The sequence below is a fragment of the Drosophila melanogaster genome, chromosome 2L, assembly GCF_000001215.4.
Source record: "Drosophila melanogaster chromosome 2L".
Lineage (NCBI taxonomy): Eukaryota > Metazoa > Arthropoda > Insecta > Diptera > Drosophilidae > Drosophila > Drosophila melanogaster.
The window spans coordinates 583,314-609,225 of record NT_033779.5 but is presented as its reverse complement, the minus strand read 5'-3'; the positions used below and the strand labels follow the sequence as shown (position 1 = coordinate 609,225).

Sequence of the window (25,912 nt, the reverse complement as noted above, 5' to 3'; positions counted from 1 at the left end):
GAAACAAGAGGCCTCCCTGACAGGCGGGAAAAAAATGGAATGAAAAAATACGAAAATGCCACCTCACACGAGCTGATTGGATTGCCGGGAGCTTTGTGTCAACTGAAGATAAGCCCTCGCACAATGGAACCAGAACCAGAACGAGAACGACGACCACTCGCTAGAGATCCTTTTACCCTCGGACAATGCTAAGTAGGAGTAAATGCATCCATCAGACACTCGGGTGGCGAAAAAGCGAAGGGGACTGCGAAAAAAAAAATTGATGAGTTAATTAACGCGCATCGCCAACATTCCGTTCGACTAATAACCAACTTGTAGACGACAGCCAGGCCATGGAGGAGATGGCCTCAGATGGGAACGGGAATGGCAATGGAGTGTGGGCATATGGCTATACCCATAGTATGGCTATGGGTATGGGTATGGGCATGGGGCAACCATATTTATGAGCATGGCTTCGTTCAGTTGTCGATCTGGCACTTCAATGTCAGTTGTTCATCATCATCGCATCGCATCGCGCGGATCCAATGATCATCGCATCGCCACTGAAGGAGGGACAGCAGAACAGAATCTCCGGGAGTATCATGACTGCAATGCGTTCTTTAATTGAGTTTTGCGTTGCATTTGCGCAACTGCAACTTCGGACTCTTTATGGCCAAGCAAGAAGCAAGAAGCAAGTAGCAAAAGCCACCACCAGTGGCATCCACATCCACATCAACATCCACGGCAGCAGCAACGTGGCATATTATCACACAACCATTAAATATGATGAAGACTGCCAAGGCGACTGAGGAATCCTAGAGATGGAAGTATCATGTGATCGTGATCGTTTATGAACAATCAAAATATATGGCGCCCAACGTAAAAACAATTATATAGGAAAATTCCTACATTGAAATGTAGTCAAAATAACCGAGTTTATTTCAGTTTTTTTTCCATTACTCAATGGCCCATCACTGACAAACTCTTTCGGTGACTGCTGTCGCCGGGTTTACGCATTTATGACGCATTTTCTCATCGCGGATTCGCCGGCGCGGAATCTAGGCAAAAGGCAAACAACCGCTGCCAGTTGTTCCCCCACCGGAGGAAAAACTGAGAATTGAGAATAGAGCATCTTCGGGGCTCCGAAGCTCCCTGGGGCCATTACGCATACTTTGAGCTGCGGAGTTGATTTTCTCATTTTCTCATTTGGAGGAGGTTGCACTCTAGATGTGTTTCCTCAGCCGGAGCTGCCGATGTCGATGCCGCTGATCATTATCAATGATCTGGCATTGCATCGCATTCCCATTGCAGTTGCTGATGTGGCTGCTGTGACTGACACAATGCCAGCCAAGTGCTCGCTCGCTGCTCCGAAATGCATCATCCTCCGATCCTACAGATTCCCCTTGCCACATCCACGATCCTTCGCAGCGGGATCATTGGCTATTGACCGCGCTGATTGATTACTTTGTCGCTGGCACGTTGGCAATTTATTGGGGAGATGCCGAGGCGAAGGAGCTGCATAGCTGCCTCGCTTTGGATGATTAAAAATGCTTTTGTGTAAATTATTAGCTGCAAATTCACTCGCAAAGTCATTTGTTGCTGCCGTGTGTTGTCGCTCATAATTCTCGCCTTGAGGTTTTCCCCTCGATTGCTTTTTGGTGTGAAAATGATGTATGTGGCTCTGCGGTTGGTTTCGGTTTCAGCCAACCACTCACTCGGTCTAGCCTTTGACTTGGCCATAATACTCCCTGGTATAATGCCGCGGATTGCCAATGCCGCGCCTCTAAATTGGCGGCGGTCGCTTTGACTTTCCAGCCTCCCCCCAATCCCATGGATCCTCTGCAGGTCCTCTCTACTTCCGCACCCGAGGGGAGTCACCTCGCTCTTTAGGATAGCATGTCTAAATTTCCTTAATATTTCCATTTGCTTGTTTGATAGAATTTATGTGCGCATTCTGAATTGGCAGAAACGAACCACAACGCGAGATCATTGCAGGCATTCCAAGCAGCTGCTGCACTGAACAAAATAAATTTAGATTTTTACATCTTTAGTTATGTATAAGTATTCCGGTTGCCATTAAAAAACAACGATTGGTTAGGACTTGTTTGGTTAAACACATAGCATGTTCCTCTTTTAATAACCACTTAAACCTCTATTTAATTATGTATTTTTACAAGTGCCTTGTTGCTGCCGGGGCGACCACAGCAACCATGACAATGACAGCGTCTGGGGCAGAGAATTGCCAATATTTATTGACATTTAACCGAGGAACAGGGAGAGGAGGCCGCAAAAACAACGACTTCCCTCAGGATGTGGCAGCAACATGTTGTCGCAGTGACTGCAATGTTTGTTGCTGCTGCATTGTTGCTGCTGCTACTTGCTGCTGCTGCCTGGCTGTTTCAACTGTCAGTTATCATTCACTCAGCAGTAACATTCGAATCTTTCCCCAAGAAATTCGATTCCCTCCATGCAAATGCTCCCGCAGTGGCGGCCATTGAGTTATTGTTGCAGGTAGCAACCGACGACAGGATGTGTCTCTCTAAAGGTAACCACCAACCACAGCTCCACCCACCGCCCTCTCCCTCCTAAAAACAAGCAATCCACCCAATTAACAGTGGACATCGACACCTCCCTGGAGCCTTTCTCTTTCCCACACCTGCAACTTGCAGCACCACAAATTTGAAATGAAATATTTTCGATTCTGCTGTCAACATGAGTTTTGTTGACAACACATTAGCAACTGTTGCCGTTGGTATTGCTCTTGCTCTGTCCGTTTTTGTGCACTTAAAAAAATGCATGCGGTACAATGAAAATTCTATAGTTTTGTTAATTTTATTAAAGTGTTCAAAAGATCAGAGCAATACTTTTGAGAACTTTCATTCGATTTCTTATTTTTAGAGTTACTCCATCGCATCGAGCCGCATATTTTCTTCCTGTGCGCTGTTGCAGCAGCAGCAGCAGCAACATGTTGCCGCCGTTTGTGGCGACATCGCATCGGGACGTTGCGCATGCGCCGCACGATTTGCAATTTGCAGCTAATTGAACGCGTGCGCAGGCGCAGTTTGTTGTCGGCTCTCACGCTTCTCAACCCTCTTCTCGAGTATCCCCGCAATCCCAGTCCCAATCCCATCCTCCAGCGCCACGCCACTCCTTTTCCCACAGCAAGTTAGAAAAGTGCCAGGCGACAAATGGAGAACGACTTGAAAAAGCCACATGCGTGGTAACCTGAAACTGCTGGCCAGTCTCGGCCGGAGTCTAAATCTGCATCGGATTAGGAATCGAAATCAGGGTTCTGATATTAAATGAATTTCGACAGCGGCCTACTTGGGTATCGTTGGAGGCGATGAGAACCCAGCCAGTGGGTGGTGCCATATGCCTAAGCTTATTTTCCCTGTTACTATTCGGAATTCCCTCCCATTTTTTCTTTTGGCATCTAGTTTAGCCTTAGCCTACCCTATCCACTATTCTCGTTGGCTTCTTCCATAGCTCCCTTTTTCAATATATGTATTCATGCCCATACATATGTGGTTAGTTTACTTTTTGTCAAATGCCGCCTGCGGTGTTTCCATGTTGCTTCTGTTTCTGTTGCTGTTGCTATTGCTGTGGCACAGCTTTAGTTTTTCGGGTCGTGCTGGTTTTGTTCTTTTTCTGGCCGTATGTTCCTCCTCCCTCCGGCACCCCATTAACCCCGCATTTAACCCCCTGTTGCCTCTCTCTTAACCCCTTCTAACTGCCCAAATGCAGCGCACTTGTTTGCGTCCAAGAGCCTGGCAGCTTTGTTTTGTGTTTGGCCCCTTTACTTATCTCCCCAGCGCCCGAAAAACAAAAAATAGGGAAAAAATATGCAATATGTTTATGCATTTCTTGTGGTCGCTTTGGCGATAGGGAACCAACAATGGCTGCGGACTTTGCCGCTGGAATGCGGCTCCATTAAATTGTGAGCCTAATACACGATTTGTTGCTGCTGTGGCTGCAACAAATGCTGCTGCCGTTGTTGCTGCTGCTGTTGCTGCTGCCGTTTTGTTTGTTGTCGCTGTTGATTAGCAATTTAATTGATTTGTAGGCAACAATTTGTCTGGCACTTCAAATGCTCCCCGACTGTCGCCGGTTGGCCTCCAAAACAGCCGGTTGCCAGCTCATAAAATATTCATATGCCGCGATGTCTTGCAAAATCCGAGAAGTTGGGGGTGTTCAATCGCAGTATCATGCAAATCTACAGGCAACATGGCGTCGGATAAAAAAAAGAGGGAGAAAACGAGAAAAAACCGAAGACAGAGAGGCCGCAACAGGTGGCCACAGCCCTTTTGCCCAGTTTGTTTTCGCATGAGCTCCTCATGTTGCCGCCTTCGTTTCTCCTCCTCTTTTGGTTATTAGCCATATTCAACAGGTACACCCATTTAATTAGAGGCTTCTCCTTCACACTCTCTCGCTTTTTCTCTGGGCCTGGCCCTCAAGGCAGCCATTTTGGGCGGCAACTTCTGTGGCTTCTGTGGTTGCTCCACGGGATTCCACTTCTATGACTTCTTGGATGTTTCAAGTATAGCAGTATGATAATTTAAAGTAGCATCTAGAAGAAGATTCCATGACTACTTTAACTAGTTACTGCCGATATTAAGTTATTGCCTCTAGTGGAATGGCTTTCTTTCATAGGGAAACGAATTTTTTGTTCTATTCGATTTTATCATTCTCTTCTCTTCGGTGGGTGGAGCCTAACTTTCTATTGAAATCTCAATTTTAATTTTACTAAACTTTTATTGCTCCCGTTCGGTGAATGTCCAACTGTGATTCCCCAGATCCTATCCTAGCTTTTAGTTTTAGCTTAAGTTTTAGTTGCCGTTTCCGTTCGCGATGCAAGCAAAGCCTTATTAGCTACACTGAACGAATTCGAATGGGAATTTTGTAACAACAAATGGTTTTCTGAACACCGAAGATAAATGGACTGGGAGAAACTCATATTTTGAAGTAATGAGAATTAAATGTGAGCATAAAGGACTATCGAGCAATGCGATTTCTTACAGTGCACTTGCAGTTGCTGTTGGCTTACTGCTATTGCTGCCGGTTGCAGGTGGCCGCCATTTGGGCCATGATTTATGCAGTGGCCGGGCATTAGAAAGGTCGTTCGCAGTTGTCGTCGCCAGTCGTGATTTCAGTGGAGAATGAGGAGCAGGTGGGAAACGAGCTCCGTGGGGCGGAGGAGCTTGGTCAGGAGAGAGAGGATGGGGGATATAAGTAAGCCAAGAAAATCCATTGCCACTCAGAGTCGGACGTCTTAATTAGGTTTTCTGCTGAAAAGTGCCGAAAAATGTTGGCTAATGCCCAACTTGCCACGCCCACACGAGCAGCAGACATTGTCTCTGACCCACAAATGGTCCTCCATCCTACCAAAAGCCCCTCTCCCTTTTTAGTCATGCCCCAATTTGAAGCTTTCTTCTGGTTCTCCCAGCGCGATTATAAATGACATCGCATTAGTCTTGGTCGGGTTAATGTGCGTTTCCTTTGGCCAAAAAACTGCCAACTTCGCACAACTTCATTAGTGGAGAACCATGTGAGAAAAGCAGAATATCAGACACTTGTCTCCCGCTTGAAGAGTTCCGGGAATTAAAGTACAGTTGCTTTTTCGTCCTACGCAGGTCTTGATTCTAGCCCTTTGAGGCATTCAGTTAGAATGGCTAAGTATGAACATTAAGTTATCAAAACATCTTATATACTTAATACGTTCAAGACAAAGTGCTACATATAAAAATATCCCCTATAAAAGGTACATTTTCTGCTTACCAAAACTAAATACCAAACCTATAAACTTGAGCTTAAATTATAACATTTTACGTAAGATACATTTTTAAGTCATTACCAGATAAAAATGAACTGTAAGTTTTCATCTGCGTAAAAACCTATTTTACCAAAATTCTAATCTAAAGAGTCGGTGGTTTGGGCAGTTCTTCGATCCCTGAGTTCCTGCTGATGCTTAATGGTCACCTCGAGGAACTTCAGATAGCCCTCGTCAATGGGTTCGATCTCCTCATCCTCGGAAGAACTCTCGTACACGTAGTCCAGGCAGTGAAACGTTCCTGTTTCCTTGGGAATATCCTCAAGGTCCTGATCCAGATTCGGATTAACCTCAGGGCAGAGACTCATAACATGATTGTGGTGCCATTCAAAAAGGCTTTGGTATACTACAATAACAGGGAATTTTAAATGGTTAACACTATTAAAAAACTTATTAATGACTATTATTGTTACTTTGAGCCACATTGCTCCACTGATCTCGAGATGTATGTGGCTTCGGCTTTCCCTCACTTTTCTGCCTTCGTCTGCGCTGCTTGCTCCTATTCCTGTTTCTTTTCCTTGCCATTTCCTCCGATTTCCAATCCTCCATTGGCTTTTATTAGGAAAATACAAACATTCGTCGCCTTTTGTTTACTTCTCAGCATAAGCAATAACAAGATTGCAGTGTTGCCAAATTATCCAAAATGTGGCCAGAAACTGAAATCTAGCGACCGCTTCACAGAATTATATATTTTGGTTCATATGAAGCGCTTTAATAATGATTCATTATAATTTTGATTTGGCAATTGGTTGTTTTCTTTGTAAATAATTTTAAATAATATCTTTTTAAAAGCAGTTTAAGATTGTGATGTGAATAATCGTCTATCGGACTGTAACAGCTGTTAATTCCAGTGTGTGTACAGATTGTAAACAACGCGAACTCCAGATGGCGTCTTATTACTGTTACCGGAAATTAAGTACAGGGGCTTTCAGGGAACAACAGATGGCGCCACCATGTTACTTTTAGATATAATAATTATTGTTTCTAACTTAGAATCTCATAGATACATATTAAAAAAAATTGTCTTAAAAATCAATACAATATATTACAAAATTTATATAATTAATAATTATGAAATTATGCCGCAAATTAATGAAATGAAATTTTATTCATTTTTGAAGAATTACTTATTCCAACAAAATCTCTTCATTTCTTAAATGATAAAACCCTTATATTTCCCTGCCCTCGCGGCCAACCCCTTGAAGGCCTTTTCCGGTCAACCGACTGACTTCAAAACTCTGGTTCAGACCTTCCCGGCAAAGGGCAAGCGCAAAGTTAAAGCCAGAGCAGAAGCCAAGCCGGATCGGACCGAAATCCAGATCCAAGCCAATCCCAGCCAGAAACATAGCCAAACCAGGGCTAAGGCTAAAGCCTGAGGAAAAGGCAGAGGAGTTTTGTTTTTCTAGCAAATTCAAATCCCGCGCTTATAAATCTCGGTCGATCGGTCGGTCGCTCGAAGTAGCGAAGAAGAAGTTCGGGAACCAAAACTAAAACTGGGATTAGGGCGGATCAATTTGGCTGTAGTGCGAATGCAAATTGGCCAGCGGTACGATTTAAATGAGGCGGCCAAACAAAGAGCACATTGATATGGAGTGCATCCTGCTGAGCCGGAACAAAAAGTCCGGGTATGGATGCACTTCCACTTTACCTGCCTCGTCCGGTTCATAAAGGAAAATTAGGTTTACACCTTCCCGGCCAATATGTTCATAAAACAATTTAGAGATTTACAAGGGGATCAACTTGAATGTGGTGCACAGTACATTCCATCCAACATATCCTGTGCCCCTCGTTCTTTTTTCCGTTCTCTTAAGTGGGTGTGGGTGTGTTTGTATTGCGGTTTTAGTGTAGCGAAAAAGGCGCGTGGTTATGGTTATGGATACGGATACAGATATGGATATCATGGCCATCATCCCGCCCATCATCCCTCACTTTTCCCGAGCAATTCACACATGTTTACTTTGGCAACTAGCGGGGGGAACGAAAGCTCTTCATTTCCGATGAAGTAATATGCGTTCTGATAATATGAAAAACATCCTGCGGCCAGGATTTGCACGCACTTATTCCCTTTTAATGGACTTGGCCAGCGATTTTTTGCCCGCATTTATTTTGCATATTTTTTGCGCGCATCGAAGCCAAAAAAAGATTTTAATTCGAGTGGTTCCTACGTGTGCTGGTGCCAGTAAACTAGTTCGGAAATTCGAATTTACATTGAAATAATTTCAGATTTGGAGAGCATAAACTTATAGACGACGTTGGTCAGGATGGCGGATCATGCTCAAATAGAATATAATATATAGTATATATAGTTGAAAACAGCAATGAAATAAGCTTCTAAACTATAGAATGGTGTAATTTTTACGGTACCATGACTTTTGTTTAATTTTTACATATTATTTTTTATAATTCTTCCATTCGGAACCAGTTCCATTTCGGCTACTCGATTCGAATTCCAAGGAGAATCCTCGCCGCGGGGAACTGGGCGATTGCTACTTACTTGAGCTACATTAGGGACAATTTGCATTTGCACGGCTCGCAAATAGATATGTGGCCGCAGGACAACAAGACAATCAGGACTATCGGAACAATCGGAAGATGGGAGGATGCCGCCACAGGTATCTGTATCTCGGCCACTACTGTGCAGCGTGGGATTATAATTCTTGAGCACGGGATCAAAATAAAGCCTGCGGCCACCGTAAAGGGTAGCAAAAGCGGTGCTGATGGGAAAACAATGAAGTGCGGAGGGTAGCGAAAGGATTTAGGGTCGGGGCAGGACAAGTTAGTAACTCTCATTACTTTAAATGGATTTCAATTAAGTTGCAAATTGATCTCAAACACAATTGAGTCCCGTCGAGGCGTTTGAGTGGTTCGGGCGTTGTGCTTTCCCGCAGCCTGAAAATAAATGCGACCTGGACTAGTGCTAAGCCCAACAAAAGAGTTGCCTGCTCCGGATCTTCTTCCATGCCCTCTGCTTTTTTCTTCCGCGGTCTTGTCGCAGGCGGAAAATATTAAATAAGACTAGATGACAGAGCTGCTGCTCTTATTAAATCTATTGAAATTGAAGGTTAAATTGGCGTGTGAAAGAACAAAGTTTTCATCTTGATTTTTTCCAGTGATTTTTTCCATGTGACAGAATCAGAATCGGAATCCGAACCGTTGGCTGCCCTTTTTCATCTGCTTTTCGACTGTAAGCGATATGCGAACTGCAGGCAAAAGGACAGCTGCCGAAGCACTTGGCACCCATTGCTTCTCCCCCACATTCCCAAACCAGAAGCAAACTCATAAATGACTGGCACATTTCCCGGACTAAGGAGTCTGCTGCTGACAGGATAACGAGATTTTTCAAGTGGCCCTCCACTTCACACCCGTTTTATTCAGATGCAGCAACTGGTTCTGCTGCTGCTGCTGCTGCTGAAATCAATCTAAATCTCAACCTCAATCTAAATCTCAATCTAGTCCTGGTCCGAAGGACTTAGCAGATTTCTCTCGCAATTAGTCGAAGAGGAAATGGAAAAGGCGCAAAAAACGATTTTCCAAGGACTTAAACACGAACAGTGGGATAACAGGTTCGGGGGATGTACTGAAATCCGAGGATCGAAGCAATCAAATGCGCATCACCAATCGCCGCTCAAAAACAATGGCATAAAATGAGAATAGTATGGCGGAGAAAGCATTTCTTTCTTCTGAGGGGAGCGTGACGAAAAAAGGACAAAAAGCGAAACAAAAAATGAGCAGGAAAATGGAAAGTGGAGTGGGGAATCGTCTTGTCTCTCTCTCGTGTTGTTTGCCATACAACGGGGCTTATCCCGGCTGATCTTTGTTGCGATTTGCAACGGTCAATTGAAAAGCGACCGGGAAAACGATCAGCGAAATCGTTAGGAGCCCAGAGACAGGACCTCAAAAACAGGACCAGAACCTGGATGGCGGTTTTGTTTTGCTTAGTTTTTTATGCCCGAGACAACATGGCAAATACCAATAGAACACGGGGATAACAAGGAAACAGGGAATGCGACGAGAAAAGACGACAGGCCGGAGCAACTCAGAGTAAAACAAACACGCCACACACGCTGCAAAAAGAGCCTTCAGAGGAGCTGCTCATACACTGAAGAAAACAATCTGTAGCAAGCCCCAAAATCGCCTAGTTTAATGCCAATTTATGAATAAAAATATAACATATTGAATAAATAAAAAATACGCATAAACATATAAGAATGCAACCTAAGGCATCCTTTGATGGAAAATCTTTTATATGAACCATAAGTATTTGGTTGTTTCTGTGCTATTTTTTCTTTTCGTGCTCTCCAATCCTGCGGCCTATATATCCCTTTTCCCACCTTTGCAATCCTAACATTTGTCTGATTCTATTTCTCTTTCGCGATTTGTTTGTTTGCCAATTTGTTTGGCTTTGTCTGAGGTGACGCATACATCGAGCCGGAGTTTGGCCCGCAGTCGAATCTGAGGCCATATTTTGATTTGCGAGATTTACCAAGAAAGAGTTAGGGCAACCAAAAAGCCCAAAGAAGCAGGAGAATGGTGAAAGGTCTGCAAAGAAAACTTGGCTAATTAATTGAGTTGAAGTAATGTTCGGTAAAGAGCAAAGTTCTTGCAAATGGGATTGCCTTCAACCGGGATCCCTTTTTCACCTCCTTCGTTCAGGATGTTTTCCCTGCCATTTCCACTTGACAAATATTTGACTGGCCTTTCACCGCGTTTTCATTTTTTTTCCACCCACTCGCCCCTAAAATTTCCTGAGGACACACAATTTAAATTTTTAATTACGCATCAAATCAAAATGAACAATTATGACAGCCTAGAAACAGAAAGAAAGGGAGAGTTGCTTTTCAGTTGAGTTTTGGAAAGAATTATGGATACAAAATTTGCATCTAAAGATATATTACTCAATTATAAGTCGTAAGATCGTGTTAATTGTATTTGATCTACTAGGATTTATATATTATATTAAATAGATAGGTTTACAAATGTCTAGATACTATTTACTGAATCATTTTATTCCCCGGACAATATTTAAATACCAAATAATTAAGCCATCAGACTTTCCGCACAAAGCAATAGCCTAAGGCTTAAGGCTTCCAACCAGAACTTGTTTGGAGGATATCTGTCAATTGATTTCGCACTTGGTTTTATTATACTGTCCTATTCTATGGAGCCCTGAATTGAAGCATTATCCAAAAATATCTTCCCAAAGCAAATCAAACAACCCGACAATCCCTCCCGTAGCCCAATATCAAACAGCCCTGACCAAAGTGTGGCCTTGTTTACGCAAATACGAGCCCAAAACAAGGATCTTTGTGCATGTGGAAAAAAGCAGCTGCTCCTGATGGCTGTCCTCTGTCTCTTTCCGACGAATCGCTATCTCTTTCTGGCTTAATTCGGCGATCCATTTGTCGACCATTTTGGTTTCTCCTCACGCCCCAGGTCGCTCCTTCCATCGCATCTCATTCATCCGCACGGGTTCTCGGTTTTATTGCACCTTTTGTCCCATCCAGCCCTCTCTTTCTGATCCGATCTTTCCGTCTCTTTCTCCTCCCCGCCATGCGTAATCGATGCAATTTGCACGCTTACGCATATCGCAAGATTAAACTTATCCCTGATCCCTGAGCTGACTGATCCCTTGATGCGACTGCCATTGCCATAAATTGCTTCTATTTCCTACACTGAGAGTCTAAATGTCCAAAAGGGTTAGAACTGAGAGCTGATGAGAAATTTGTAAATAAAATTAGGAACATTAAAACTTCGTTGTGAAAACGCCCATAAGTCGTGAGCCACGGAATCGAATGGGATCCGTAGGTAGGGCAGGACATTTGGAATATTCGAGGTTTGATTACCCATAAACTATTTCTCTTTGTGTACCTCTGGGATCCGCTGAAAAACCTTCGACCGGATCAACTGCGCGACGTATAAAACGATATTTGGATTAAACGTTTAATTGACTGCTGAGCAAAACCGGTGTGACCATATAGAGACATATCCAGGGGTTGCTGCTGCTGGCGGGGATTAGAGCCCGATTCCGATGTCGAAGCTTCATTACCATATCAATGTCGGCAGCAGGCGACTCAGCCTCAATCGCAAATCCTCAGCACGGGATTTGGCTGCTGAATCCGAAGAATCTGATTCCGATTCTGGTGCGGATTCTGCTGCTGATTTCGATTTGGCTTCTCGAGGAAATTCGCTTAAATTTTTAACAAGACAAATACGCAAAGCACACGCCCCTCCCCCGTCTATTTTCCATCTCTCCCGGTTTTACCGCTTCTGGGAAACAATCATGGAGAAAGGGAGAGAGAGAAAGAGAGAGAGCAGGGAAAACTTTTCTAATTTTGCACAACTGGAAAATGTGGCCGTGGGCGTTCAAAGAGAAATGGCAACAGAAAATCGAAATAAAAATCATCATCATCGGGAGGGAGCCAAGAAAAAGTTGAAGATGATGATGGTTTTTTCCACATTGTTTTTCCCGCTTTTTCTCCGGCGCTCAAATGGAAAAGTAGAAAAACCTTTTATTCCACAATGTTTGCTTAGTCCTTTGCCAATTGAACTTTTTCGCACAGCCAATCGAAGGGGTAGTGGTACTCAGCCAAATACAATACTTAGACAAGTTAATTTAATTTTTTATTTAAAATTCAATCTGCGAACTAAAACAAAAAGTGCACAGCAAGTGGGGAAAGAATTCAGGTCAGAGGTCAGAGTAGGTAGAAAAGGCAACAAAAAGTTTCATGTGAAAAAACAAGTTGAACAAATTCTGTGAGGAAAATAATAGAAAAAAGTGCGTCACATCTTTTGAGCTTAGCGAGAAGCGCACTCCCAGAGCTTCCTCCTCTTTTTCCATTCTCAACTCAATATTTCCTTTACATTTACAACATCGTCATCATCGGTTTTCCCGTCGGGAGTTGTTGGCCATGTAAGAAGTTCAGTGTAAAGGCAAATAGCGAAGCCCAGAGAAAACTGGGCGGCAGGATCCACTAAGAATCGGAGGGGAAAGAGGACCAGAAATATCCTGGTCCTGCGGTCCTTGGCCTGCTTAATTATTCAATAATTTCTAAAAGCATTTGGCCACATGCGACGTCATCAGCCGTCATCCTTTCATCCTTTTACGGCATGTGACAGGACCGCCCCTCTTCTTCCGTGCGCCCCCGTAATCAGTTGAACACATATACCCCCAACACACACTAAAACATCTGCATTTATGTAAGCCTCCCTCCCTGGACCCCTCCTCTTTGTCCATCTTAGTACACAGAGCGATTTGGGTGCCCTTTAAATACTTTCTTATTATTTAAAGATATTTCGAAACCACCCAATTTAGTAGTCAGTGTTGATTGATAATTTATCAGGAACGCCTCGTCTTCCATGATTCTCCTAGCAGAATTAAGTTTAGTTAGTATGTAAAGATGGACCTTACTTGGGAATTATTTCTCCAAGTGATCCCCATTTTTCACCCCCACATAGGTGACATTGTAAGGACTTTTCGGTTCATTTGCTTTTCCTGGCTGGATTTCCATTTGTGATTGTGGGTGTGGTTTGCAGAGTTGCATTTATCATTAGTCGTAGCTTAGCTTTTGTTTTCCTGCATTCGAGTGGACGAGGAGGGGGGGCATATCTAGGGAACGAACCCTGGCGGCCATTGGGGATTTTGCACTTGGGCATGTTTGATGTGGAAACTTTAGATTAAAATATTTTCCTATGCACACACACGAGGTGAAACAATAGCGACGAGGGTCACCAAAGTGCCGTAGATTATTGAATGAGCGCTCCCAGTCTCCCTCCAGTGTAAGCTTCATCTTTATGTACGAGTAGTAGCGTGCTTCTTTCTACATAAAACGTTCACCCCTTAACCCTTTTCAAGCTCCCAACGTCTGCAAGAATGATGATAAAGATAAAGCTCAGAAAGGGAGAAAGAGCAAGAGCAGCGCTTCTCCGTGGGCGGATTGAGCGCATAATGATGTTTATGTGTTGCCAGAAACATAAAAGCATTAATTTAGTCATTATCTTCTTAAGATACGGCGCCAGCAGAGGCAGTGGAGTATCAGAATCCCCTGAACGCGAGAAGAGAGCGTCAGGCTTTTTGCCACCCATAATTTCCATCAGCATTTTTATGCTACCCCTGCTACTCACTCTGAGTGAAAGCGAGAGAGCTTCTGTTGCCATATCCTGCGCACCCGCTTCCCTTCTCTATCGCTCCCTCGACAGCTATCTCTTTCTGTGGGGGCCGCGGGGTCTGTCAGTGATGACTTTATCTGTATAAATAACTGTCAGTGGCCAAAGAAAGTAAGTAGAGAGCGCAAAAATACAAAAAAATACATGGAAGCATTGGTGTGAATTGGGTGGAAAAGGAGGGGTCTGGTGAATGGGGCATTATCTCTGTAGCGCCATCTTTATCCTGGACCTCCTGCCAGCCTTTAACCTGGAACACTGCAAGATGGGGGCCCGACACCATCAACCACCACCAGCTAGAGCGAGAGAAAGAGATACAGAGGGAAAGCAAAAAAGGGAGGGAGGATACAGAGAGAGGGAGAGGCGTCCAAAGCCAGAGAGTATTGCCAAGCAATATGGTAGCGTTGAGGGCGTGGCTTCACCCCGATTTCATTGGCCAACGTCGAAAAATGTCCGCTAAACGAGAGAGCAGATGTGAGTTTGTATCTGGCATCTGAGAGTCTGTATCTATATCTGTCGAGGAACTGGCCTAACGACTACTCAATCGACAACTTGTCGGGCGGAACGCTCTCACAACACTTTCGCAGCTCGAGCGGACAAGAAGGGTTCCCGGTGGCAGAAAACCTGTGGAAATAATAAAATATAAAATCACGACGCGATTGCAGTGCGTGTTTCTAGTGCGGTTTAGTGAACTTGGCATCGATCAAAACACACTAATCCAGTGAAAAAAACCTAGACTTAATATTCGCAACATTGCCACCATTACTGAATTAAAAAAAATTGTAAAGCGCTTAGTGCTTCAAAAGTGCCGCTTCATTAAAAAAAAATCAGTGGGGAAGAGACTTTTTCCTACTCGAAAGCTTCATAGACTTCTTCAAGATTCTCTCCTCACTGTGGACCCCTGGAGGAGGCGGTGGAGGCACCACCACCACCACTCCCAGCACCACGCCCGACATTCCGCCCTCGAAGGCCAAGTTCAAGATCACCGTCGTGAGCACGCCCAGCCCCTCCCCGCCGCCTACGCCCCCTCCGGCTGGATCTATGCTGGCACAAATGGTAGAGACAAATTCCCCGCCGGCGGGTTACACCCTCAAAAGGTCGCCCAGCGATCTCGGCGAGCAGCAGCAGCCTCCAAGGCAGATCTCGCGATCTCCTGGCAACACGGCCGCCTATCACCTGACCACCGCCATGCTCCTGAACTCGCAGCAATGCGGCTACTTGGGCCAGCGATTGCAGTCGGTCCTCCAGCAGCAGCACGCCCAACACCAGCAGTCCCAAAGTCAAACTCCGTCCTCCGATGATGGCAGCCAGTCAGGTGTCACCATTCTGGAAGAGGAGAGAAGAGGAGGAGCCGCCGCCGCGTCTCTCTTCACTATCGACAGCATTTTGGGCTCTCGCCAACAGGGTGGAGGCACCGCTCCAAGCCAAGGCAGCCACATCAGCAGCAATGGCAACCAAAATGGACTCACCTCGAATGGCATCAGTTTGGGTCTGAAAAGAAGTGGCGCCGAGTCCCCAGCCTCGCCAAATTCAAACTCCAGTTCTAGCGCAGCCGCCAGTCCCATCCGACCGCAGAGGGTTCCTGCCATGCTGCAGCATCCTGGCCTGCATCTGGGTCACTTGGCGGCTGCAGCGGCGAGCGGTTTTGCCGCCTCTCCCTCGGATTTTTTGGGTAAGTCTATCAATCCCCCTATACTGAACGCACAAGCCCCCTCAGCTGAATTTCATTATGAAGACAACTTAAGACGAAACCAGTTCAAAGGATGGTTCTTTAGATAAAGAAATTTTAACATTTTGAAATACCTTATTTCATGCATCTAAACTCTGAAATCACCTTAAGGCAGCTCACTCATGCAGTCAGGAATCACCCATTCAGCCACTCACCCACTTTTATCCTGACATCCTCATCCTCTCCCACTCAACCGAACCACACCCATTCCGAAGCGAGTCCTGAATGGCATTATTCATAATTAGGCAATGATCCGTGAAAGATGATTCCGCATTTCCTCTCCATTTTCCTTCGATTTTGCGGTGAGAGGATTTGCATTGGGCTCTAAGTCTTAGCTTGGGCCGGAAAAACCAGGGAAATCCGGGATGCTGGGGTGGCTTTAAGATGGGCTCAGGCCTTGTGTTGATTCGAGCGTGGATCTCAGGCGCAGATTTATGCAGAATACCGCTTAAATTCATTCAAAGGCTCCCCCGCAGGACATGAATATTAAAAACCTGGTCGCAACTTTTTTCCCCAGCTTGCTGCAACCGGAAACGGAAGCCACACATACGTTTACAGATGGGGTCAAAGGAATAGATCCGTTTTTGCAATATGTTATCCATATATCATTGTAATATTCTTCGTAACGATATTTACATGTTTTCCAAGTACAACATATGCTGAAGAGGGTAAATAGTTTTACATTTTACTTGAACTGATACCATTTTTGTGTCTACTGTAAGCCAAAATGGCGGCAGTTTTATTTTGCGCGGTTCGTTATGCGCATTTTTAAGGATTTACCCAGGAATATTCCACTTACACCCATTCCCGTGGCCCTCTTTTCTCCAGTTATATGATGATGATATGACTGTTATTCCAACCAGGGAATAATGAATTTTCCTTTTGTTTTCCCTACAGTGGCGTACCCCAACTTCTATCCAAACTACATGCACGCTGCTGCGGTGGCGCATGTGGCCGCTGCTCAGATGCAGGCACATGTGAGTGGAGCAGCCGCTGGATTGTCGGGTCACGGGCACCATCCGCACCACCCCCATGGGCACCCCCACCATCCACATCTGGGCGCACACCACCACGGACAGCACCACCTCAGCCATCTGGGTCATGGACCTCCGCCGAAGAGGAAGCGTCGCCATCGCACCATCTTCACGGAGGAGCAGTTGGAGCAACTGGAGGCCACCTTCGACAAAACACACTACCCAGATGTGGTGCTCCGGGAGCAACTTGCCCTCAAGGTGGATCTCAAAGAAGAACGAGTTGAGGTGAGTTTAAAGCTTCTAATTTTTAATGCCGAAGAAGGTGTAAAAAAGGGGGCAAGACTAAGTTTAAAGCATAACTTTATAGACATTTAAAGTAATTTTTTTAAGGCCGCTTTGTCACCACAAAAAAACAATCAATGCCTGGCTTTAGCTTTTGATCACTGTGTTCTTCCTAGCAGCCGCCCACACTCTGTGTTTAACATTTGGCTCTAATTTCACGCTCGTTTTAATTCCCCGCGTGAAACCAATTGAGTGCTACACCCCCGCTCCTCTACACTCCACTTAACCAGAATCAGATTCCGAATCCGAATCTCTGGCATCTGCATCGCAATCTCTATTCTCTCCAGCGAGATTCTCCCTCTGAGAACTTCTACTTGTTTATTTAGTTGTCAGCGGCGTACATTTTGAGGGGCTTCTTCGCCGGCGAAAGCAAAACAATGCCAATCCCAATGATTCACTTAATTTGGGTAATGGGACTCGGGATACAACCGCATGTTTAAACGGATGGTGAGGGTTATTTGCTCGTCGGTGGTTGCCACTGCTGAATCGTATCATTGGTAATGTAAATATGCAGGGATTCCGCCTTCTGCGCCCTTGTAAATCCCACCCCGGGGGATGAACCATCCCTTTAACATCGGCAATTGTGATTCAAAGTCCATTAGTGTCGAGGAAACCCAACAACAAACAAACAAATTGAGAGGTCACCAAGGAAGAAAGTGACGACAAAAGTTGACAATTTAATTTGTTCACATTTTTGGTGCATTGATGGGTGGCTATTTCGCGTCTTTGATGAGGATTATCCACGCTTTCCGGGCTACGGGCCCCGGGTTCCGGGCCCCCTTAGTTTTCGTTTCCCTGGCAATATGTTTGTCAACCGGTCAAATGTTTAATCTAACCCATCCAACCCCATCTCACCCTCACCTTTCGCAGCGCAGGAAGGCGGACAAGTGCGACATTTGTTGACACTCGAAGGGTTTGGGCTTATGTTTAGCCGTGAGCCTAAGACAACTTACACATTAACATTACTAACCATTTAGGATAATGAGAGGCGTGGCGTTACTCAACCCGCAGGCGAATTGACGCCCGCTTTTTGATTAGGCGACAAATTTAACCCGCGGCGAGCATTGGAATCCAAAGCGGATTAGAATGCAGGTTGTAAGTTGTAAGTTGCGAGGTTGTTAGGCGGGAGGAGTTCTACAATAGGATAAGCAAATGAAAAGCCGAGGTGGGGAAGATTTTCCAGCTCTTCAACTAATTGGAATTCAGCGGACTCGAATCTGCTGGCTCACGGGGGCGACTAATTAACATACAACACACAAAAAGAGACTTCAAACTTGTCTCTGACAAGCAAAGTGGATGAGGAAAGAGACGGCAGCAATCGCAATCCCAATCCCCAAGCAAATCTTGTGCTCAGTCATCGCTCGTCATTGACTTAAGCAGCATAATCAACTTCAGGTCTGGCTTCCAACTCGGAACCCCGGCTTTTGTGACTGCTACTGTTTAGCATATTTGCATGCCAAGAGTTGCCACTCGAGGCCTCCGAGCCCCCCGATTTCGGGACCGTCTCTCTAAGACCCCAGCCGCTCCATAAGTGGCAATAATTATTGAAAATCTTGCCTAAGACAAACAGCAGCAATAACAAAAGAGAAAACAAATGAAAAAAGCGAACAAATTCGAAGCCTACACATCCGATGCTCTAACGGAAAAGAGTCCGTTCGGTCGATGATCAATTGGGTACCAAAGGCTACCCATTTACACACCAAAAGCCAAACATGGCAACTAAGTTACGTCTATTAGTTAGGCTTGGATATAGTCTAGATATAGCTAAGTGCATACCAAAAGTACCAGAAAACAAACACCAGAGCTCCGGACCAACGTCTCGTAACTATTCAGTTCCCATCCTGGGATCGTTCGGCATTTAAATGATCTGCTTATTTTGACTTCATAATTTACAATTATTATTTTTATTTAGCCACTCGAGGCGAGGGTCGGCCGGCTTGGGATCGAGCCGGATTGGATCGGATTGGTTTGTATGGGATTGGAACGCCAAACAGTAGCTCTACCTGTAGAGCAAACAAGCCCGTTCTCTTTGTCCGCCTGCCTCTCTTTTTTCGCCTTGGCTTCTGTGGTGCGTGCAAGTCAAATACGCCTAATCCCGCAGCTCAAGTGATCGAGGTGATTTCGTTCTCCGATCAGCCAGATATGGAGGGATATATGTAGCTTGGGATGTAGAGGAGGAATGGCTGGGCTGGAGGGCATTTCAAATATTTGTCTTCGGTCGTCGCCAAGAAATTAGTAATCATCAGCTTGGCATAATTTGTGCTCCTCTCTCCTTTCGATCGCTCAACTCCACAAATATTGATGTTACCCCTTCTCAGACTTATAGAGAGAGTGGAGAACCGAGAAGAATGTGCCCACTCATCACTCCCATCACTCCATTGTGAACTGATCTCTGTTGTGTCTGCTGTCTGCTGTTTTCTCTCACTGTCGTTTTGTTTTGGCCAGGAATTGAAAATTGAAAAGGGCTTGTCACCCTACTGCCTCCTTTCTTTCGAGGATCATCCGGAATCTCAAGCGTTGCCGCTTTGAAGTTGCACAATTGAGAGGCCTCAGCCTCAAAAGGGATCGGGTTTTTTTCTACTTCGGGCCCACCTGCGTTGGCAATTAACTAAAATATGGCTTCTGTATTATAACTATTATTGTTATTGTTGTCTCTCCTTAGACACAATAAACACGTCTCTCCCCCCTCGCCTTTGCTTGTTTAGCCTCGAAATTGAACTAAAAATGGCAATGAGCTGGAATCAGCAGATTTCCGTTAATTTAACCCGAGGTCACAAACCACCCACCACCCACCATCCACCATCACCACCACCCACTGGGTGAGCCACTCAACAACCTTTCCGCCCACAAATCTCACACCCCACACTCGCCGTAAATGCTGTTGTTATAATTTTTCATAATTTTCCATTATTCAAACACTTGAGTCTCGGGATGCGAAATTTCAGTTATCCCCCGAGAATTCTCGGGCAGCAAAGTGCGTTTATGTCCGCGAGCCATGGAAAATGGAAAGATTGGAGGGGCGGGCTTTTTCCAAGGGGAACAGACGCTTTTCCCATGTTTGCTTTACAGTTTTGGCTGTCGAAGCGTGTAACCGTAGACAAATATTATCGCTGGGGGAGGAAATTGCCCCCAAAGCTGCATAAATTTACACAAAAAACGCAGTGGGTGGTGAAAGGTGGCGCGACAGGTGCACTTCTCACTAAGCTCTTAAAAGGTCGTCCGCGTCGGCGATTAGTAATAAAAAAAAATTAATTTTATAAATAGGTTACATTGAAAAAGCGTTTTGAGGGTAAAAATACATTAATTTTAATACGGCCAAATGACAGACTGTATGTTAACACCATTTTGATGTCTTATTCAGGGAAATTTTACAAAGTGCTTTACTGATAATCCCAATCATAAAAACGGTAAAAAGAAGTTTCACTCACCCATTTTATTTTTGCGGTTCTTCTTTTGTTTTCTTCTTTACATTTTCTCTCAGTAGTATTACGGTTAACTGCACTACGCGGAGAATATTTTTTATAAACATACCTTTTTAAAATCACTTTTAAATCACTCACAACAATCACTGAAAAAAAAATTACAAAAAATAAACACTTTTCCAATAAGAAGTCCGTTTATATGCACTTACATACATATTTATGTATGTTTGTATGCACGAAACGCCATGCAAATTGGCACGTCACACACACATGCATGCATACAAACAAGCGGGTTGCTTTTTTTCCTTTTAATCATATATTTTACGCATTTAGCCGCCGATTTCTTGACCTTACACTTTAGTTAACACTTTTAACATAAATTTACATAAGCTTCTCCTGTTTTAATAGACAGAAACACCTTTCTTTTACATACATTTGTATGTATGTAAGTAAAACTTTCACAGGGACTCCATTTGCCGGCGAGGAAAGTTGTTCGATTCGCCGCCTGATCATATTTCTTTTTTGGCGCATACAAGTTGAGGCACAACACAAACCAGAACTCCCGACATTGTTTTAAATCATTTTATACCATTTCTTCAATTTTAAACCACAGAAATTTGCTTTTTAATTTGCACCCTTCCTTTCACTTTGACTTTTCTTCTTCTTATAGCCTGCCCCGAGCACGTGCCGCGTTTTCCAGCACTATTTTCTGTATTTTGATTTAGGGACTAACGCGATCTTTCTTAAGCCTACTTGGACTTTTACAGTTTAGACAGTTTCGTTTTTGTGGGGATATTCGGTTCGTTTCAGTTTAGCTCTTTAATGCGAACGCTTGCAGTTCCTTAACCCCACAATACACTGAACCAAATAGGGAGTGGGCATGTGCGTAACGAGCAATTTTCATGGATGCGCGATTTTAATCCAACAACACGACGAAACAGCGTCAACAATTTACCAAAAAAGGTTGGTTCTATGGTAATTGGAGTGCAGGTAGCGCCACCCATTTCGGTGACGAAGTTTCCAACCGACTTGTGCTGCCAATTTTCACTAATTAGAGTGTGACTGGCGAAAGGCAGCCGCCATTTTGTGCTTTCTACCTCCCCCCCCACCGCCCTCTCCTGCTCGAATTCCCCATCTTAACCCCTGACTGCCGATTTCTATTAGCCTTTCCTGGAGCCAGGCAAAATGTGATGATTGCTGTTCTTATTTTTTGCCAGCCTGGCGCTCTCAATGTTTTTTGGCTTTTGCCGGGACACATTTTCCGGGCCTGGAAAAACACGGCAAAATTAGGAGGCAAGTTCAAACGGCAGGTGCAGCGATTATCGAAGCGCAAAGTTATCATAGCAGTGAAACTATGGACTGCATTTTCGGAAACATTTCATGGTAATCCAGCCACGCAGTCAGCAGACTGGCCAAAAACCCAAAAATAACACACACATCATGGTGGTCAGTCTGCCAACGGCCCCGCCCCCTGCATTTCCCAATTTCCCGTGGGGAAAAGTGAGGGGCGGGCGATGGGCGGTGGGTTTTCGTCGAGTGGAGTGAGAGGGGTCTGGAGCGTAAAGCGCTTTTGTAGTTAATTAAAAATCAACTGCCGTGGGTATGTTTGTTCAATGGATTTCATGCACGTTTCGAATGTGTGCCGCTCGTCGGCCTTTCTGCCCCCGGACTTTCCACCGCCCCTCGACTTTCCTGCGGTATCAGCGATTTATGCGCTTTTGGATGAAAAATCTGTGGCAATATTTGCAGTGGCCAGTGGTTCCGGAGATCTATCGACTCCAAGGCGCGAGCCAATGCATGCCAAGTTGTGCACTTTTGGGCCCCAAAAAAATGCATCGCCAGCTCATACACTGCAAGAATAGGTGGCTGGCTCAGTATGAACCATTTCGTTCTCGATGTGCCTAAAGAAACATAGTTGTATTCCAAGTTATGAAATATCCGGGATATCGTATCTTTATACTCTGCCTGCATGCAATCATTCCCTTGGCTATTTTCGCCATTTTGTCGGCATGTTCTTGAGGCCATGAAACAATACGGGGAAATCCCCGTCTCCTCGGATCACCACTTTTTGCGCCTTTGTTTATTTAATTTCTCCAAATTTTCACTGCGATTTTTGCGAGCGTGCCAGCCAGCGAGACGCGGAAAAAAACGCGCCCGCGGTTATGGCCAAATTGTTGTGCGTTAGTCAGATTTTAAACGCGTGGAACGGCAGAGGAGGAGGAGGGAGTTGGATTTGGACGGTACGGAACTCTGTTGGCCGTACAAATTACGGGATTAGCAGAGCGAGCGCTTTTTTTCCGGCGCGCACACACGGCTCTCGAACTCCGGATTTGGTAGTTCCGTCGGATTAGGGTTCAATGCGATTACGGTTCGCTGGCCAACATTTAATTAAAATATGAAAATTTAATGAGCGGAAACGACGAAAAAACCCAATCAGGCGGTAAAAATCGCCACACATTTTTTTCGCCCGCAGCCATATGCGAATTTTTTTGTTTTAGAATTTGTGGATTAAAACTGTTGCATAGGTAATTATCGTGTTAGTTTGTGTGTTGACATAATTAAGCTGAGTAATTCACATATTCATGGCCGCGATTTTGAAAAACGCAACGCGTTTGTGTGTTGTTCTGTTGTTTTAATGACTTAAGCTCATAAAATTATGAAAATTATGAAAATAAATATGCAAAATATTTGGCTGGTGCAGGAGCTGTCTAAAATCTAATTAGCCCGAAAACGAGAAATAAATGTTAATGGCAATTTAAACTGACATTTGGCGAGCACTTCAATTGCGTTGCCAACTGCCAGAGTTCAAAGGTTTCCAAGGCGAAACAAAAAGTAGAACTCCAAATGTTCGGAAAACAGCTGCAAAAATGAACTCAAAATTTATTGCAAACTTAAATGAGCTCTCAAATGTGAATTCCCAGGAAATCCCCTCGCCTTATAAGTTTAGCGCATTTCCCTGTCATTTCCTCATTTTCCTCTGCCACTTCCGTTTCCGCTTCCCCTGTTGTTTCAACAAATTCAGTCGATTTGCTGCATAAACATTTCCGGAACCCCAGAGAAAACTCAACTTTTTCCCCAAATGATAACATTGTGCAAAATCAACTTTCCACCGCTGCCTAATTGTTCTAATTAAACTTTTTCCTCCCACCCAGTTCGCAGTGAGCTCTCGCCCCGAGTTTCCCCAGTATTTATTCAGCAAATAATCAAAAAACAGACGGACAAATAAACACATAGGGGTTGCAAATTCACCATTGCACTCGGATTGGGCAAATAGAGAATCGCTGGGAGAACGCAGAGAAAGAGAGAAAGACTCCGCCCTCGAAGCAGGAGGAATGGGTTTTTGGGGTAGCTTTGGGGGCTAATGACAAGGCAGATGGGTTCACTGTCCACGAGGGTGATCACATAAGGGATTCCCGCTCCTCCTTCTCCACCACACCTCGTCGCCAGAATGATAGCTACCCTTTGCGAGGCGGAGATATCATCCTGATGATGTTTAACCCCTAAGTCAATTCACAGCCGCCTTTTGTTTTAATTAACTAAGTAGCAGGGGTCGAGGCCAGGCTGTCAAGGGGTTAAGCAAGGGGTTAAAAGCGGAATAAGGACCCAACGATGGAAAGCATGGGGAATGGGCGTGGCCAAAGCCTAATTAAAAGTAAAAATGCACACTGAATTCAGCTCGGAAAATGAAAATGGTAACGTTACCTGACTTATCTTCACTTCTTTCTAAATACGGATTTTTCAAGATAGGTTCAGCTTGTATTATAGTTTAATAGTTAATATTTCTGATATTAGGTACGAATTTTCGCACCAATGGTTTTTACAACCTAAAGTACGCCCTTCTGCTCCTCAATTCATAAACATTCTCTCACCTTTTTTTCAAAACCCACCCCTGTCTGGATTCTCAATTAATTACAATTACAATAAGTCATCTCATTAAGCCCGGAAAAGTGAGGAAAGCGAGTGGGAGTTCGTGGTAACTGGCCAAAAGATAAGCGCCAAATTGAGAAATTGAACTCTTAGAAGTGCAAAAAACCAGAGACGGACAAGCAAAAAATGCTTAAATTATTTATGAGCGGAAATCGCAGGCAGAACAGGCAGCTCCCGCGAGCAAAACGGATGAAAGTGTTTTTGAAGCCCCGCGCTCCAAGTAACCTAGGTAGCACCCCAAACACCCACCCAACCACTGAACCTTGAGTCCATCTGTGTATTCGTTATTATGAAATTAGCGGGGCGAACTCAGAAGTTGAATGATATCAATGAGAACGAAGTGCGAACTGTTTAGATTAGACAAATGTTTCAATTCCTCAAATAAAAAATATTAACGGACCGTTTCTCCTTTTTTTCCAGGTGTGGTTCAAGAACCGGCGGGCCAAGTGGCGCAAGCAAAAGCGCGAGGAGCAGGAGCGGCTGCGGAAGCTGCAGGAGGAGCAATGCGGCAGCACCACCAACGGCACCACCAACAGCAGCAGCGGCACCACCAGCTCCACCGGCAACGGATCCCTAACCGTGAAGTGCCCCGGATCCGATCACTACTCCGCGCAGCTAGTGCACATCAAGAGCGATCCCAATGGGTACAGCGATGCCGACGAGTCATCCGACCTGGAAGTGGCCTAAGAGGGGCGTGGCACTGGGTGTACATATGGAACGATAGCCATGGAAGTGGGGGTTGTTAGGAAGTGATTTAAGTGTATGTTGTGTAAATTAAAGGGAAACCTATATATAAAACTAAACTAAACTAGTTTACTGAGCTGCACATCCTTATTTATTTATTAAATTTGTATACGACTGACTACTTAAACTGGATTTAAAAGTTCAAAGAGCCCGGCGATATTGGTCCTAGCTCATATACTTTGTTTTGTAAATAGACAAAAGCCCATTTTCAAGCACTTTTTGTTACTAGGTTGTAAGTCGATAAGCAGGAGGGAGACCTAGAAAATATCTTAATTATATTTAGTAAAATTGTACAGTCACCTAAATGTATGTGAATGTGAACGTGTATGTGCGCGAATGTAATGTACCAAACTAGAGGGTGAATGCATTTGTGGTCTTTGTTTCGTGTCCTGTGTCCAAGTCCAAAGTTTATTGCATCTATATACAGTCAAGTCTGCATAAAGCGTATTGATAAATAAGCCAGCATACCATACTACACGAAAGCTAAGTGTCATTCCTCCAACGATTAATTCTAATGTTAAACTTAAACTAACTTATTGAGAACCGAAAATAAACCGAAAACTCGCCAAAAGTCAAACAAAAGTGCCGGAAAGTCGTTTAACTCTGGTCGGGAAACTTCGATGATAAGTGGGAAGACCCGGCGAGAAGCTTTCACACCTGCCACTCCACAAATGGGAGATGGTAATGGGGATCCAAGTCTAACTGCAAACGGACCAGGAAAATGGCAAGTGGGTGGCGGCGGTCAGCCTGTTAGCAGCTTCGATGGTCACTTTGATGGCTTCGCCTCCAATCAACTAGAACACGGACA

The 25,912-nt window shown here is 44.5% G+C and overlaps 2 protein-coding genes and 3 long non-coding RNA genes across 9 annotated transcripts; 2 read left to right on the top strand and 3 right to left on the bottom strand.

Annotated features, from left to right (window-relative positions):
* The first annotated feature begins 91 nt into the window (after window positions 1–91).
* Window positions 92–886, top strand: lncRNA:CR43649 (long non-coding RNA:CR43649). The gene has a single exon (NR_073683.1). It is a non-coding gene; the product is annotated as a long non-coding RNA:CR43649 (long non-coding RNA).
* Window positions 887–2,813: 1,927 nt separating this feature from the next.
* On the bottom strand, window positions 2,814–3,312 carry lncRNA:CR43648 (long non-coding RNA:CR43648). The gene has a single exon (NR_124003.1). It is a non-coding gene; the product is annotated as a long non-coding RNA:CR43648 (long non-coding RNA).
* A 1,483-nt stretch (window positions 3,313–4,795) lies between these two features.
* Window positions 4,796–6,413, bottom strand: CG13689 (uncharacterized protein). 2 transcript variants are annotated; one of them, NM_001272910.1, is made up of 2 exons: window positions 6,277–6,413; window positions 4,796–6,152 (listed from the first exon to the last, which is right to left on the bottom strand). In NM_001272910.1, exons 1-2 carry the CDS (start codon window positions 6,353–6,355, stop codon window positions 5,887–5,889), a joined length of 345 nt encoding a protein of 114 aa, NP_001259839.1. In that variant the 5' UTR covers window positions 6,356–6,413; the 3' UTR covers window positions 4,796–5,886. The 2 variants fall into 2 exon arrangements, with proteins under 2 accessions (NP_001259839.1, NP_608538.2); NM_134694.2 differs by having other exon boundaries at window positions 5,664–6,152; window positions 6,220–6,413.
* An 8,127-nt stretch (window positions 6,414–14,540) lies between these two features.
* On the top strand, window positions 14,541–25,686 carry Gsc (Goosecoid). Of its 3 annotated transcripts, none has more exons than NM_057601.3 (3): window positions 14,541–15,638; window positions 16,593–16,954; window positions 24,781–25,682. In NM_057601.3, the coding sequence occupies exons 1-3, from the start codon at window positions 15,020–15,022 to the stop codon at window positions 25,045–25,047; spliced, it is 1,248 nt and encodes a 415-aa protein (NP_476949.2). In that variant the 5' UTR covers window positions 14,541–15,019; the 3' UTR covers window positions 25,048–25,682. The 3 variants fall into 2 exon arrangements, with proteins under 3 accessions (NP_476949.2, NP_001137762.2, NP_001303305.1); NM_001316376.1 differs by lacking the exons at window positions 14,541–15,638; window positions 16,593–16,954 and adding an exon at window positions 21,179–21,396 and having other exon boundaries at window positions 24,781–25,686.
* Window positions 20,442–21,178, bottom strand: lncRNA:CR46148 (long non-coding RNA:CR46148). 2 transcript variants are annotated; one of them, NR_133063.1, is made up of 2 exons: window positions 20,647–21,178; window positions 20,442–20,579 (listed from the first exon to the last, which is right to left on the bottom strand). It is a non-coding gene; the product is annotated as a long non-coding RNA:CR46148 (long non-coding RNA). The 2 variants fall into 2 exon arrangements; NR_144661.1 differs by having other exon boundaries at window positions 20,647–21,078.
* Window positions 25,687–25,912: the final 226 nt, after the last annotated feature.

What these genes read in the sequence shown, in the direction of transcription:
- CG13689 (NM_134694.2), bottom strand. Translation starts at nt 6,355, where the DNA reads ATGGAGGATTGGAAATCGGAGGAAATGGCAAGGAAAAGAAACAGGAAT. An exon ending in GTGGAGCAATGTGGCTCAAA is followed by an intron (nt 6,153 to 6,219) that starts GTAACAATAATA and finishes CTGTTATTGTAG; the next exon opens with TATACCAAAGCCTTTTTGAA.
- Gsc (NM_057601.3), top strand. Translation starts at nt 15,020, where the DNA reads ATGGTAGAGACAAATTCCCCGCCGGCGGGTTACACCCTCAAAAGGTCG. An exon ending in CTCTCCCTCGGATTTTTTGG is followed by an intron (nt 15,639 to 16,592) that starts GTAAGTCTATCA and finishes TTTTCCCTACAG; the next exon opens with TGGCGTACCCCAACTTCTAT. An exon ending in TCAAAGAAGAACGAGTTGAG is followed by an intron (nt 16,955 to 24,780) that starts GTGAGTTTAAAG and finishes CTTTTTTTCCAG; the next exon opens with GTGTGGTTCAAGAACCGGCG.